The following is a 12,552-nucleotide window of genomic DNA, read 5'->3' as shown; positions in this document are numbered from 1 at the left end:
AATATTCTTATAAATGTCTGGGGCTATCCTAGGCCCTTTATTCCTCCATATAAATTTTAGAACCGGGTCAGGTTCTACAAAATGCTGTGTTGAGGTTTGATTGTAATTACATTACCTATACATGTCAGTTTGGAGAGAATTGATTAATTAAATTGTTTATTTATTTACTCAGACTTATACTGAGTCTTATAAATCTGTTTTATTTCTCCATTTATGAGAAGTGTCTTTCAAAAAGTATCATAATTTTCTTCTTAAGGTTCTGGCACTTTCTTTCTTAGAGATTTATTCCTATATATTCCTCAAGCTTTTTGCCATTATAAATAGGATCTTTTTTGAAGGATTTTTCTAACTGGTTTTTGCTTTTGTATAGGTATGCTGTTCATTTTGTTGTTGTTGTTTAGTAGTCTTGCTGAAAATGCTATTATTTCTAATAGTCTCCTGTTGTGAGCAGTCAAACTATCTTCAGATCAGGACAGTTCTGGTTTTTCCTTTGTAGTCCCATACCTCTTTACTCTTCTTATCTTCCTGGTTTCAAGGTTATGACTTAAAGTGCAGTGTTGAAAAGAAAGGTAGCATCAAGTATTCTTGTCTTGTTCCTAACTTTAAATAGTCCCAGTGATGTTTGCTGTACTTAACTTTTATCAGGTTCATGAAGTTTCTGTTTCTTGCTTGCCAAGAGGTTTTTATCATAAATGACTGTTAAAACTCTTAGAATTTTTTTCTATGTATATTTTTTCTAATTTTTCCTTTTAAAGCTTTTAATGTGGTGAATTATATTAGTAGATTTTCTTTTCCTGAATTATTTTGCTTTCTTGGGATAAACCCATTTGATCATGATATAGGAGATATACCTCAGTACATTTCTCTATATGTCTTGCTTATAATTTCTTTAAAATTTTTACTTTTATATGTTTTCATTTTTACTTTTATAAATTTCAGCTTATAATTTTTCCTTGTACTGTCAGGTGGTTTTTTTTGTTTGTTTGTTTTTTCTTCTTTTAATGGTTCCACTAGCCTCAAAATGATTTGGAGAGCATTCTTTTTTTCTGTGTTCTGGAATATTTTGTATAAAATATGTTATTATCTCCTCTTTGTAGGTTTAATGGAACTCTTGTAAAAAACCATCTTGGTCTGGTGGGGTTTGTGCTCTCTCATATGCTTGTTTTTGGTGGTAACATTTAGCCTGTTGATTTAATTTCTGTACTAACTATAGGTCTGTTCAGGTACTTGTTTCTTTAAGTTTGAGCAGTTATACTTTTCTAGAAAATTGTTTCACATCTGAAATTTCAGACGTGGGGACATAAATTTGCAGAATTCTCTTATAATTTTTAAAATCTGCTACCAAATGTGCATGCCCCTTTTCATTCCTAGTATTGTTTTTTTGTGCCTTCGCTTTTGCTGGATTACTTCTGCCAGAGGTCTGTGATACTCTATTCATCTTTTCAGAGAACTGCATTTTGATTTGGTTGATTCTTTTGTCTCTTACTTTTCAATTACATTATTTACACTTATTTTTATTATTCTTCTACTTCTTTTTTTGAGTTTTCTCACTGGTTCTTTTCTAACTTCTTGAATTACTTAATTCTTTAGATTTCAGTCTTTTCTGATTGAAATATGTAAGATTACATATTTTCTTTTTTTCTATTCACGTGTTTTGAAATGTAGTTTATTGGTGTTCATTTTTAATTTTTGTAAAATGTTTCCATTGTGATTTCTTCTTTCACTTATGAAGTATTAAAAGTATATTTTTCAATTTCTGGGTTTTTAGGGGGCTACCTTTTTATTGTTGATTTCTAATGTTATTGCATGATAGTCAGAAAATATGATCTATTATATGGATTCTTAAGTATTTGTTGAAATTTGCTTTGTGGCCTATCAGTACATGGTACTTTTTTGGTAAATGTTCTCTGTGTGCTTGAAAAGATTGAATGTGTTTTCTTTATTTGTTGGATGCAAATTTTCTCTGTTTATCCATTCAGTCAGGCTTATGAATTGTGTTGTTTACATCTTCTGTATTCTAATTTTTGCCTTCTTGAGCTATCAGTTACTGAGAGAGGTGTGTTAAAATCTCCCACCATGACCGTAGATTTGTTGACTTGTAATTTTTTTTCTTTACATATTTTAGAGCTGTATCATTAAGAGCATTTAGGATTGTTACATCTCCCTGGAGAATTGCTCCTGTTATGTAATAACCCTCTTTATCCCAGACACACTTTTTGGCTTAAGATCTGTTTTGTCTAATGAAATTATAACTATGTCAGATTTCTCATGGTTAGTTATTTTCTTGATGTATCTTTTCCCATCCTTTTACTTTCAACTTTTCTATGTCATTATGTTTTAGGTGTGTCTCTTGTAAACAGCATATAGCTGGATTTTGTTATCTTATCCAATGTGAGAATCTGTCTTTTAACTGGTGAGTTTAGTCTTTTTATATTTATTGTGGTTACTGCTATATTTGGATTTGTTTGTATCATTTAGTTTTGTGCTATTCACCACGCATTTTTTTCCTTTGCTTCTTTTTTCTCTTTTCCGATTGGTATTGAATTGATTGGATTTTCTTTATTCTTTTCTTCCTTTTACTTAATTGGAAGTTTTATATTGTTTCTAGAATGTTTCTATAACTAGTCATTACCTGTAAAATGTTAATAAGCATACCTGACTTGACAGAATCTAAAGCTAATCATTCTATCCTCATAAAACCGTAGAATGCTTTAATTCTTATTACTGTCCCTCAATTTTACATAGTTACCTCATATTTTAGTTTTATGTTCTTTTTATTTCCTCATTATTACTATTATCATTTATTCTTACAGTAAACATCCATTTTGATCTATAGGCGTTACTTAATTTTTTTCCCTCTCCATTGTTTTTGGCAATTCATTCTTTTTTCTACTAGTTTGTTACTCTTGTTTTGGTTTTTTTTTTTCAATAAATGCTAAGGAATGGATAACTTACTCATTCTTCCTTAGTCTGAAATGATTTTATTTCATTCTTGAATTAGTAATTTAGCCTACAGTTCTAAGCCCAACAAAACTTACTTTTTTTCTGTCACTGTGGTGATATTATTTCATTTTTGTTTGGCTTCCTCTTGTCTTCTTACTTTCATAATTTTTCTCTGTCTTTGTGGTGTGTCTAGGTAGAGACAAGCTTACTTCTCTTCACTGGGCTGGTGGGTAGAGGTTTTTAGTCTCAGTGGAATTGAAGCCCATTAGTGGTCTCAGTTTTATACAGTTCTCAAGGTGTCACCTCCTGGCCATGAATGGGCAACAATCCAGGTCCATCTCCCTTGCTTGTCTAAGTTCTCAGCTCTTCCTATACCAGCTCTCAGCTCTCAACTCTTCCTTTGCTTATGTGTCTTGGGGATCTCTCATTCTTTCTTAGCATCTTAGCCACACATTAAAAAAAAATTGTTACATTTTGTCTAGCACTTTAAGGTGTTGTTAGCTGGGGGGTTTTCTCATTACTCTATTTCACCATTTTTCTAGAACTAGAACCTGACTCATGCTCTTTATTGGTTTATTTCTACACATCAGAGAGTAGCGTTAAGTGGGATGACCACAACCATTTCCCTATGTTGAGACACGATTCTCTGGGTTATAGCTATAGGTCCAAATGCCTTCTGTTATTTCCAGTAGAACGTCATAGTCTATTTGGGAGTTGGGGTGATACAAGTTGATTTTATGCTAATGAGGAAATAGGGAAGTATGCGCTGGGGTCAATGCTAAAGGATACTGGATCTTCTGGAAATAGGAAAACACTTAGAAATCTTTTTTCTATTATACTCTTCCCCCAGGGACAGAGATAAGATGTGTTAAAATACTCATCCTCTTTGGCTGAAAAGAAGAACTGAGAATGTTCTTCAAGAATTGCAGTGATTGAATTAAAAGTGTAATAAGAGTCTTTCTTCCCTGGTCCTGGATCTTTTGGTTAGGCCGCTGGTGTACTTGAGGGTGTTTGGTTTTCCCTGCCTATAATTGTCTGCTGCAACCAACATGTTCACCCCCAACACTTGTTTTCACAGTGTCAGATGAATTAGCCTGCTTTCTCTTTTATGTTCTACCACAGTCAGAATTCTCCTTCTCTGATATTTTCATCTTGTCATTTCCCTCTTGGTAACTTCAACAGTTGATCCTGAGTATATTAAAGGTAAATTCTTTAGCCCATTACTCAAGATGGAGGTCTTCTAGCTTTCTTTCTATTCTAATTATTTGTTCTCTTGTCAGCTGGCTCCATAATGACCTCTTCATTGTGACTGTTCGTTTGTTCTTCTTGTCTTTACTCCTTTTGCCATGTCCTCCTAGGTCATGTCCATTATTTTCTTTAGGATTTTTTCCAGAAGACCTTTCTTGGTTTAACTTCTCTTTATTCCTTCTTTCTCCTGCTGTTTTATAAGATTGTCCTATGTTGCCATGCATTTATGTTGCTTTGTTTTTGTTCTGAGTACTTTCACGAAGTATCATTTTCCCCATTAGTTTGTGGACTGCTGCTGTGTAATCCCATGAAGGACTGAAACTGTTGTTAACCTTTTGTATTCCCTCCCATTTCCCACAAAACCAGCACTGTCAACAGTGAAATAGGAAATAAATTCCCTTTTTTCTGTTGAGTTGTGTACAGTCTGGATGTTTAAAACAATGAAACAGCCCATAAAACCTTATATGACTAAGTGTTAAAACTATATGCTGATGATTCTAAGTATTTCCAGACCTAGAGAAATGTTTTTGAATGTATCTTTTTTTGTGTATAATTATAGAAGCAGAGAAGATTGCACAAGTGGCAAAAATTCGGTTTCAGCAGAAGGTGATGGAGAAAGAAACTGAAAAGCGCATTTCTGAAATTGAAGGTACATCAGGGAGAAAAGAGGCTCTGACTATCTTGAACTGCCTCTCTGCTTCAGAGACTGATTTCTTGATTATGGTGGGTGGGAAGGCCATAGACAGAATAATCTGGTCTGGAGGAAGTGGCTGCCCTGTTAGGCTCATAGACAGATTTTTTTTAATTACCATTACATGTTTAGCTCTTGGTTGGTTTGTGACTATAGGCAACTCATCGCTCATTTTCTGTCCTTAAGTTGTGGCTTATTAGCTACCACTTTGTCCTCAGGCAGACAAAATATGAGAATTACCTATAATCAGTTGTAAAGAATGCATAAGAAACCCCCACCACTACTAGTTTCTTTCCTACCTGTCAATCAAAAATATAACAAAAAATTTAGCCAGGAAAAAAGCAGCCTTAGTTTTCGTAAAAGGCTCTCAAACTCCTAGATTTCATATAGTGAGATGCTAACGTTCTGAGCTCACAGTCTTGAAGACCAGACATTCAACCTCTTTTGCTTGTATACTGCTGCTTCCTGTCCTGTCATTCTACATTAACTGATTCTGGATCCAGTTTGGAGGGGATGGGGACAGTGCAATATATAGAGCAGAGCTTTCATGTCTGGACTTCATTGTTTTACTTGAAGCCTAGACATGGGTAGGGTGTGAGGCTTTTTGGGTGATGATGGGTAGAGAAAAGAAGGAGCAGCTTTAGGTGAAAAATGAAGTAGGCTCCGATGAGCTGAAAGTTCTTTAACAATGACGAGAGTATTCTCCTTGGAAAAGAGTCTGGGGACTGGGTTTTGAAAACTGCTAATGTTGTTACATGCCTTTAAAGTAAGTGATTGAGGAGTGCCTGGCTAGCTCAATCAGTAGAGCATATGACTCTGGATCTTTGGGTGTAAATTTGAGCCCCGTGTTGAGTATAGAGATTACTTTAAAAAAAATGAAATCTTTAAAAATAAATGAATAAAATAAGTGATCAAAATATCAGGCAGCGGAAAAAGAGAGCCCTACTTAACATAGTTTGTGAACCCTTACACAGCTGAGGAAGTGGATTGCAACTTTCCTTTGTTTTAAACACTCTTGCCTCTATTTTGCTTGCTAGATGCCGCATTCCTGGCCCGAGAGAAGGCGAAGGCAGATGCTGAGTATTACGCTGCACACAAATATGCCACCTCAAACAAGGTGATTGGCTCTCCATGCCACACTCCTAATAATATAGTGTTTGGGGTTTTGCTTTTCTTTGTGGGGGGGCTCTAATATGATAGAGGTGATTTATCCAGTGTCAAAGATTGGTAGTTACCATCATACTCTCCAGAAACAACCAATCACTTATCAAGTCATATTGCACACTCAATGGGGAGAGACCTTTGTGTAGTTCCTTGTAAAAGTGGGCAGATAGGACAATAGCGGACAAATCTATATAAACACAGGTCAAATGCTATAAACTATCCATCTGTACTGCTCTGTCAGGGCTTAGTAATCAGGAAAGGTGAGGATCTTCTCATGGAATGACAGGAGTAACAAGAGAAGAGTAAAGTCCATTTAGAGTTGCTTTCCAGGTAGCTTTGCATAGATGTTAAGTTCGTTTAGTGCAGTGTTTCTCATCAGAAACTTTCTTGGCATTTTGAGGTAGCAAACTTTTTCATTGTTGAAGACATGGGTATCTCATGCATTATGGACTATTTTGCATCCCTGACCCTTGCCTGCTATGTGTCAGTAGTGCTCACCGATTATTTGAACAGTCAACACCTTCTCCCCCGCGCCCCCCACACGTTTCCAAATGCCCCTAACTGAATACTGCTTGTTTACTGGATTTAAAAAATATTCTAGTTGTGAGGAATTTCACATGTGACAATTGGAGGTAGGAGGTTGGGTGAAATGGGTGAACGGTTTTTGTATAGAGACTCGGGTTAATTTAAGTCTAGAGAATGCAGGCCTAGTAAGCAGGAATTGGTAAGAGGCAACTAGAACCCCTGTGTATTCTGAAAAGGGAAGAATATGACCAAGGTTGATAAAGTTATTAATTGCAGAGAGAACATTGCAGATTAGAACATTGAAAGAGTTGAGAAAGAGGTTGCCAAAGTGGTGTGGTTTGAAGGATTAGAGTCAAGATTTAAAGTATACACAGGTCTTAAATTCTTTCATTTTAGAAAGGAACAACATGCTCTGGGCTCAGAAGAATTGATAAGGCATGATATGATAGGTTGATAGAGTGAGAGTTGTCAGTACTTTGAAATCCAGTATAAATTTAGAAGTAAATTTAACATATTGGAGACACAGCTCTATCGAAACAATGGAATTTGGTCAAGATGGAGGCAAGGTGAGAAACTTTAGTTTATAAAACTAGCAATCCAGGGGCACCTGGGTGGCTCAGTTGGTTAAGTGTCCGACTTTGGCTCAGGTCATGATCTCACAGTTTGTGGGTTTGAGCCCCACATCAGGCTCTGTGCTGACAGCTCAGAGCCTGGAGCCTGCTTCGGATTCTGTGTCTCCCTCTCTCTCTCTCTCTCTGTTCCTCCCTCACTCGTGCTCTCTCTCTCTCCTTCAAAAATAAAAACAAACAAACAAACGCAAATAAATAAATAATAAAACTAGCAATCCAAATCTGTTATGGGAGAAGCTATCCAGGCACAAGTATCAAGACCTTGTCCTTGAGGTTAGCCTTATGCTGAAAGGGACAGCAGTTTTATGCCATTTTGAAAAATGCTATTTGGATATTGATATTATATTAATAAGGCATTAGGAGGTAATTTGGTTATGCACTGTGACCATATTTGATGGCAGTTTCAGCAGAGGATGTGAATCAACTGGAGAGAGTGTAGACCCAGGGAGTGGAAGGTGTTTTGGTGGGGGGGGGGGGGGGGTACTAAGGTAATGAAGGTCAAGATGGGCTTTGGCCTAGAGGACAGGCCAGGGACTTGCAATGAGGGGAGGATTACTAGGGAAAGGCTTTGGGGGAAGTATATTCCAGGAATATTCGAAATTAGTTTTAATAACAAACCCTGAGAGGTTTTGGTTGGATATATCTTGGCACCATGATTTTAATTTAAAAACAAAAACTGTGACAGATATGGTGATTGACAAACATCTATCACAATCAGTTTAAACATCTAGCTTCTAAGTAGAGGCAAGAGGACAGATCAGGTGATTTCTTGAGATCTTTTCCACTTCTAGAATGTGGTCAAGAAAAGCAGAATCACAAATGGTTGATTATAAGGATATGAGCCTAGCCCCTTTGAAGCTCTGCCATTCTCATCCATTGACCTGTCCTCTTAAGAGAACCTACAGAGATTCCAGACTAATTCTAGGTTGAACTTAGCTAGATGAAATATAAAAGTATATATGAAGGCATTTTTCAGGCCCCAAGTCACTATAGAAATGTTAGTTACCATTGTTCCCCAAACCCATCTCCTCAATCCTTTTTTTTTAAATGAACAACTTCTCTCTACATTAGGACAGGAGCTTGTGTAAGGAACTTCAAGTCTAAAATACAGCTGTTAATGTGATAGCCACACTTCAGAGTGAGAGAAGATCATTGGCAATGACTCAGAGTCGAGTAGTGATGTTCAGGAGAGCAGTAGGGGAAATGTGTGTAAGGGAAGAGACGGATGATTATTGCACTGAAGTGTCCTGATGCCTTTGCTCTTGTTTGCCCCCACACAGCACAAATTGACCCCGGAATATCTGGAGCTCAAAAGGTACCAGGCCATTGCTTCTAACAGTAAGATCTACTTTGGCAGCAACATCCCTAGCATGTTCATGGACTCCTCTTGTGCTTCAAAATATTCAGATGTTAGGACTGGAAGAAAAAGCTCTCTCCTCTCTAAGGAGGCTCTTGAACCCTCTGGAGAGAGCCCCATCCAAAACAAGGAGAGCACAGGTTGATGCAAGAGGTGGAAATGTACTCCCATATCAAGATGTGGCCCAAGGGGTTAAGTGGGAACAATGGTTATATGACTCTTCAGATTCACAGAGAACCTGTGCTCTGTCTGTTCTGCCTCTCCTGTGATAGCCCTGGCTTATCAACTGATTGCAGGGTAGAACCAACTGTCTGGCACCCAAATGTCTTCAGCCACAGTTTATCAAGTATCCTGTGTGTGTTCCCTTCTGAACTGGTACTCATAAATCCGGGAAAGTCTGATGCTAAGATACTGCCTGCACTGGAATGTTAGACATCAATTATATAACAAGCTGTGTTTTTCTAAGCTGAGATCTATTGAATAATGTTTACATTGGTCCCCGGGGAAATGTGTGCTTGGCCATTCGAGACATAAGAGGCCAGAGAAGATGTCAGGATGCGGTAAGTGTAAAGACGACCAATCACGCCTGGGGCCCAGGCTTTCTTTGGGGTCCAGTTCCAGCATTCATCCGTGTGATTAGCATCTAGTCCACTGAAGTTCTCCAGGAAATGATCTTCCACTTGAGCAATGATTTACTTGATATTATTTGCACCTTTTTTTTCCCTATAGTTGAGTTGGTGGCCTGCTGAGATATGTACCTTGCCACCCAGCCAGGGATTCCTAATCACTAGTTATTACTGCATTAGTAGGCTCAGAGAGCTTGGTTTGAAGTTCTGGGTAAGATGAAACCTTTGCTTTGCACCACAGCTCTGGGGCCCCCGCTTCCTCTCCATTGGATGATGATTATCTGCATCACTGCCCCAGGCCATTTGTAACTAAGGTGCCTGACTTTTAGCCCCTCCTTCCTTATGTGTCACTTCTCAGCTCTGGCTGGCCAAGAGCGGGACAGGGCTTTAACCGGAAATAAGAGCAGCATACAGTTCCCAGCTGTTCACTGCACAGTATTGTATCATAACTGCAGGAAGTTTTTATTTGTAAAACTGGATTTGGGGTACATTTATTTGCCCCAGTACCTCTACCTGAAGGCCGAATCCTAGGGCTGCCATGGTTACTAGCACACTGATTCTCCTCAATATTGTTCTTCTGGAGCCTACATAGTATGGGACAGAGTAACTTAGAAAGCATCTTTGGTCATCTTTGTCTCCTTTTTTCCTTGCTCTGAGATTCTGAAATCAAAGTTGTTCTCTGGCTCTCACCCTCCCTAGGAAGTCAGGATTCCACTGACTTCCTGGGCAGCCAGGGGATTTAATCTCCCTTGAGAGGATGACAGAGTGAGTTACGAGTTTGCCTGTGGCTGTGGGAGACCTATTTCATCTGGGCCTTTTCCTCTTCAGATTAGCTTTCCTGAAACAGTGTGCCCCATACAAACATAGGCCTGAGTTTGTAGCTTGTTAAGACACCTTTCATGAATACTGTGTTCAAGCCAGACAGAAAAGTCATGGGACCACTTCCAGAAACCTTTTTGCTGTCAGTCCTGTCAGTCTCATGACAGCTTGTGGGTTGTGCCAAACACTTTCTGTGGGGAAGGAATCCCAGATTTGAGTGGGGCTTTTCCCTGGGCCTTATACTAGAGAGGCATTTGTAATATGGAGAGAATCCTTTTTTCATTTTTGCTTATTATATACACTCTCTTTATGTTCTCTAGCTCTCCTTCAAAGAACCTTTGAAATAGAAGAATAAACTCTTCACCTGTCATGTATTGTTGCTGCAGATAGGTAATGATTATTGTGGGAAATTTGGGTCATTGACCTTTGTGCTTTCATTCCTAGAGATGTTTCCTATTCCCATAAGCTAAAAGCCGTTGCCCCAAAGTGTTGGATGTGGGTTTTCTTACCCCCCCCCCCCCCACCGGTGGCAGAGTTGAGGAACAGGGAACTAGCTTTGTGAAGTTGTAAAGAAACTACTTCCACTTAAACTCTCCCTGGAGTGTGCTTCCCAGTGCTCGCTCAGGCTCTAAGTCTATCCCTCCTGCAGGGATGTTCCTTTTGGCAAATACACACTGTAATCTTGAAGTCTAAATTTATATGTGAAATGCTACCTTTTTTAAAAAAGAAACTAAATAAAATTATTTTACTATCAGTGATTTGTATTTTTTCCTTATGTCTCCATTCTTGTCTGTTGTCTTCACATGCCCCTAAGGCTGTCTTGACCATTTCAACTAGGTAGCCAGTTTATTTACTAGCTTAACTCAACTGTAGAGGCTTTTCTTACACTCTTCTCAGAATACTGTTTCCTGGGTAGAAGAATCTTGAAAGCAGGGTTTCTGCTCTTCCTGACTCACAGAATGTAACAAGGAATGTTCTGATTCTTGGTGGGATATGGCCAGCAGCTGAAGAGGAAAGGGAGGCTGGAACGTCATGCCCTTTCTGAGTAAGTCTAAGAAGGGAGGAAGGGAAGAGACAATTGTACTGAGGAGGAGGAAGGGCAAATTGTACAAACTAGAACTGACTTCACTAATTCAGGTGTTAGTCCACAAGCCAGGGTTGGACCTGCTCTTTCCAAGCTCTCACCGTTCCCTCATAGGGAACAATTTCACAGTGATGTTGGGGCAGCGGGGCTCAGTAAGGGGGAGTTTTGGGGAAAGCAGCCCTTTACCTGGGTTCCAGTGGAATCGAACCCCATGGTAACCTACATCTGCTGCTGCAGACCAGGGGAGTTTACCTAATTCAGGTGTTAAGTGTTACGTATTAAGATGAAGTGATTTAGAACTAAGTGATTTCTGCCTCTTGCTGGGAGGAAGGGATTTTGTGAATTAGAATTTGTGGCTTCTCGTTGCTTTGGGGTTAATAAATCCCAGATGTGTGCATACAAGGCTCTTTGTCATCTGGCTCCCACTGACCTCTCCAGCCTGGGTCCTTAAATGTGCTTTCTCTCTGCCCCTTTGCATATATTGTTCCATCCACCTGGCTCATTTTTCCCCCTTACATATAGCTCTAATTTTCCTTTGCTAACTCCTGGTGAGTCTTTATGTCTTCAGAAAGGTCAACTGCTGGCTCAGGTCAGCATTCCACATTTCTGTCTTTGTACTATTTCACATATCTCCCATTACCTGTTTCATGTCTGTTCTCACAAGTGTTCAGCTCTTCGGGGTAGGGACCATGATTCTGCTCTTCTTTGGAGTGGTATCTATTGCTCGGACCCGGCCCATAGGCATTGGTGAGTTTTGTTTCATGAGAGAACAAAAGGGTGAATGTGAAATGCAAGAAAGGGAGTAGTGGAGGAAAAAGGACATAGAGATTAGGGTAGAGTGTCTATGTCAGGACTTAATGTGTAACCATGGGAAGTTACCTAACATCTCTGAGCCTGTTTATACATCTTTACAGCATTCTTCAGTGGATTCAGCAGCATATGTTTAGACACCTAGCATAATGATTTGTGCATGGTAATTGTTGGGGTGCATTTCTCCCTTCCTAGAGTAGGGGAGGCTGATCTGGGGTTTCCAGGGTCCCCTTCCACTCTCATACAGAATGTATTAAGGGAGCAGTAATTTCTAGTAATGAGAATCACATAGGAACTGGAATCTGATTTTTCATGATGGATTTAAAAAAGGAAGAAGAGACAGAAAATGTGTCTGTAGCTCTAAGATAATCAAGCCAAGTGTCAACCTTTAACCCAAATTCTCTCCCCAGACTTCACATGCCATGACATTTGGGATATTGCTACCTCTAACAGTTAATATTTGTAGAGCACTTGACATTTACCAAAACATTTACATGCACACTGAGGATGTAGTCCGTTTTCTGTAGTGATTAACAGGTGTTGGGTTGTTGTTTGTTTGTTTTTTTAAGTTTGTTTATTTTGAGAGAGTGAGCAGAGGAAGGGCACAAAGAGAATCCCAAGCAGGCTCCACACTAACAGCGCTGTTAGCGAGGAGC

At 38.9% G+C, this 12,552-nt stretch overlaps 1 protein-coding gene across 1 annotated transcript in view; it reads left to right on the top strand.

Annotated features, from left to right (window-relative positions):
- ERLIN1 (ER lipid raft associated 1) overlaps positions 1-10,756 on the top strand; it is a 36,086-nt gene extending 25,330 nt beyond the window's left edge. The window contains 4 exon segments of the mRNA XM_043597240.1: positions 4,751-4,840; positions 5,920-5,999; positions 8,481-8,639; positions 8,641-10,756. Coding sequence (XP_043453175.1) covers positions 4,751-4,840; positions 5,920-5,999; positions 8,481-8,639; positions 8,641-8,826 — 515 coding nt within the window. The 3' untranslated portion in view covers positions 8,827-10,756.
- Positions 10,757-12,552: the final 1,796 nt, after the last annotated feature.

This window comes from Prionailurus bengalensis, chromosome D2, assembly GCF_016509475.1.
Source record: "Prionailurus bengalensis isolate Pbe53 chromosome D2, Fcat_Pben_1.1_paternal_pri, whole genome shotgun sequence".
Lineage (NCBI taxonomy): Eukaryota > Metazoa > Chordata > Mammalia > Carnivora > Felidae > Prionailurus > Prionailurus bengalensis.
Note: the sequence above shows the minus strand (reverse complement) of the source record. Positions and strands in the feature narration are given on the sequence as shown.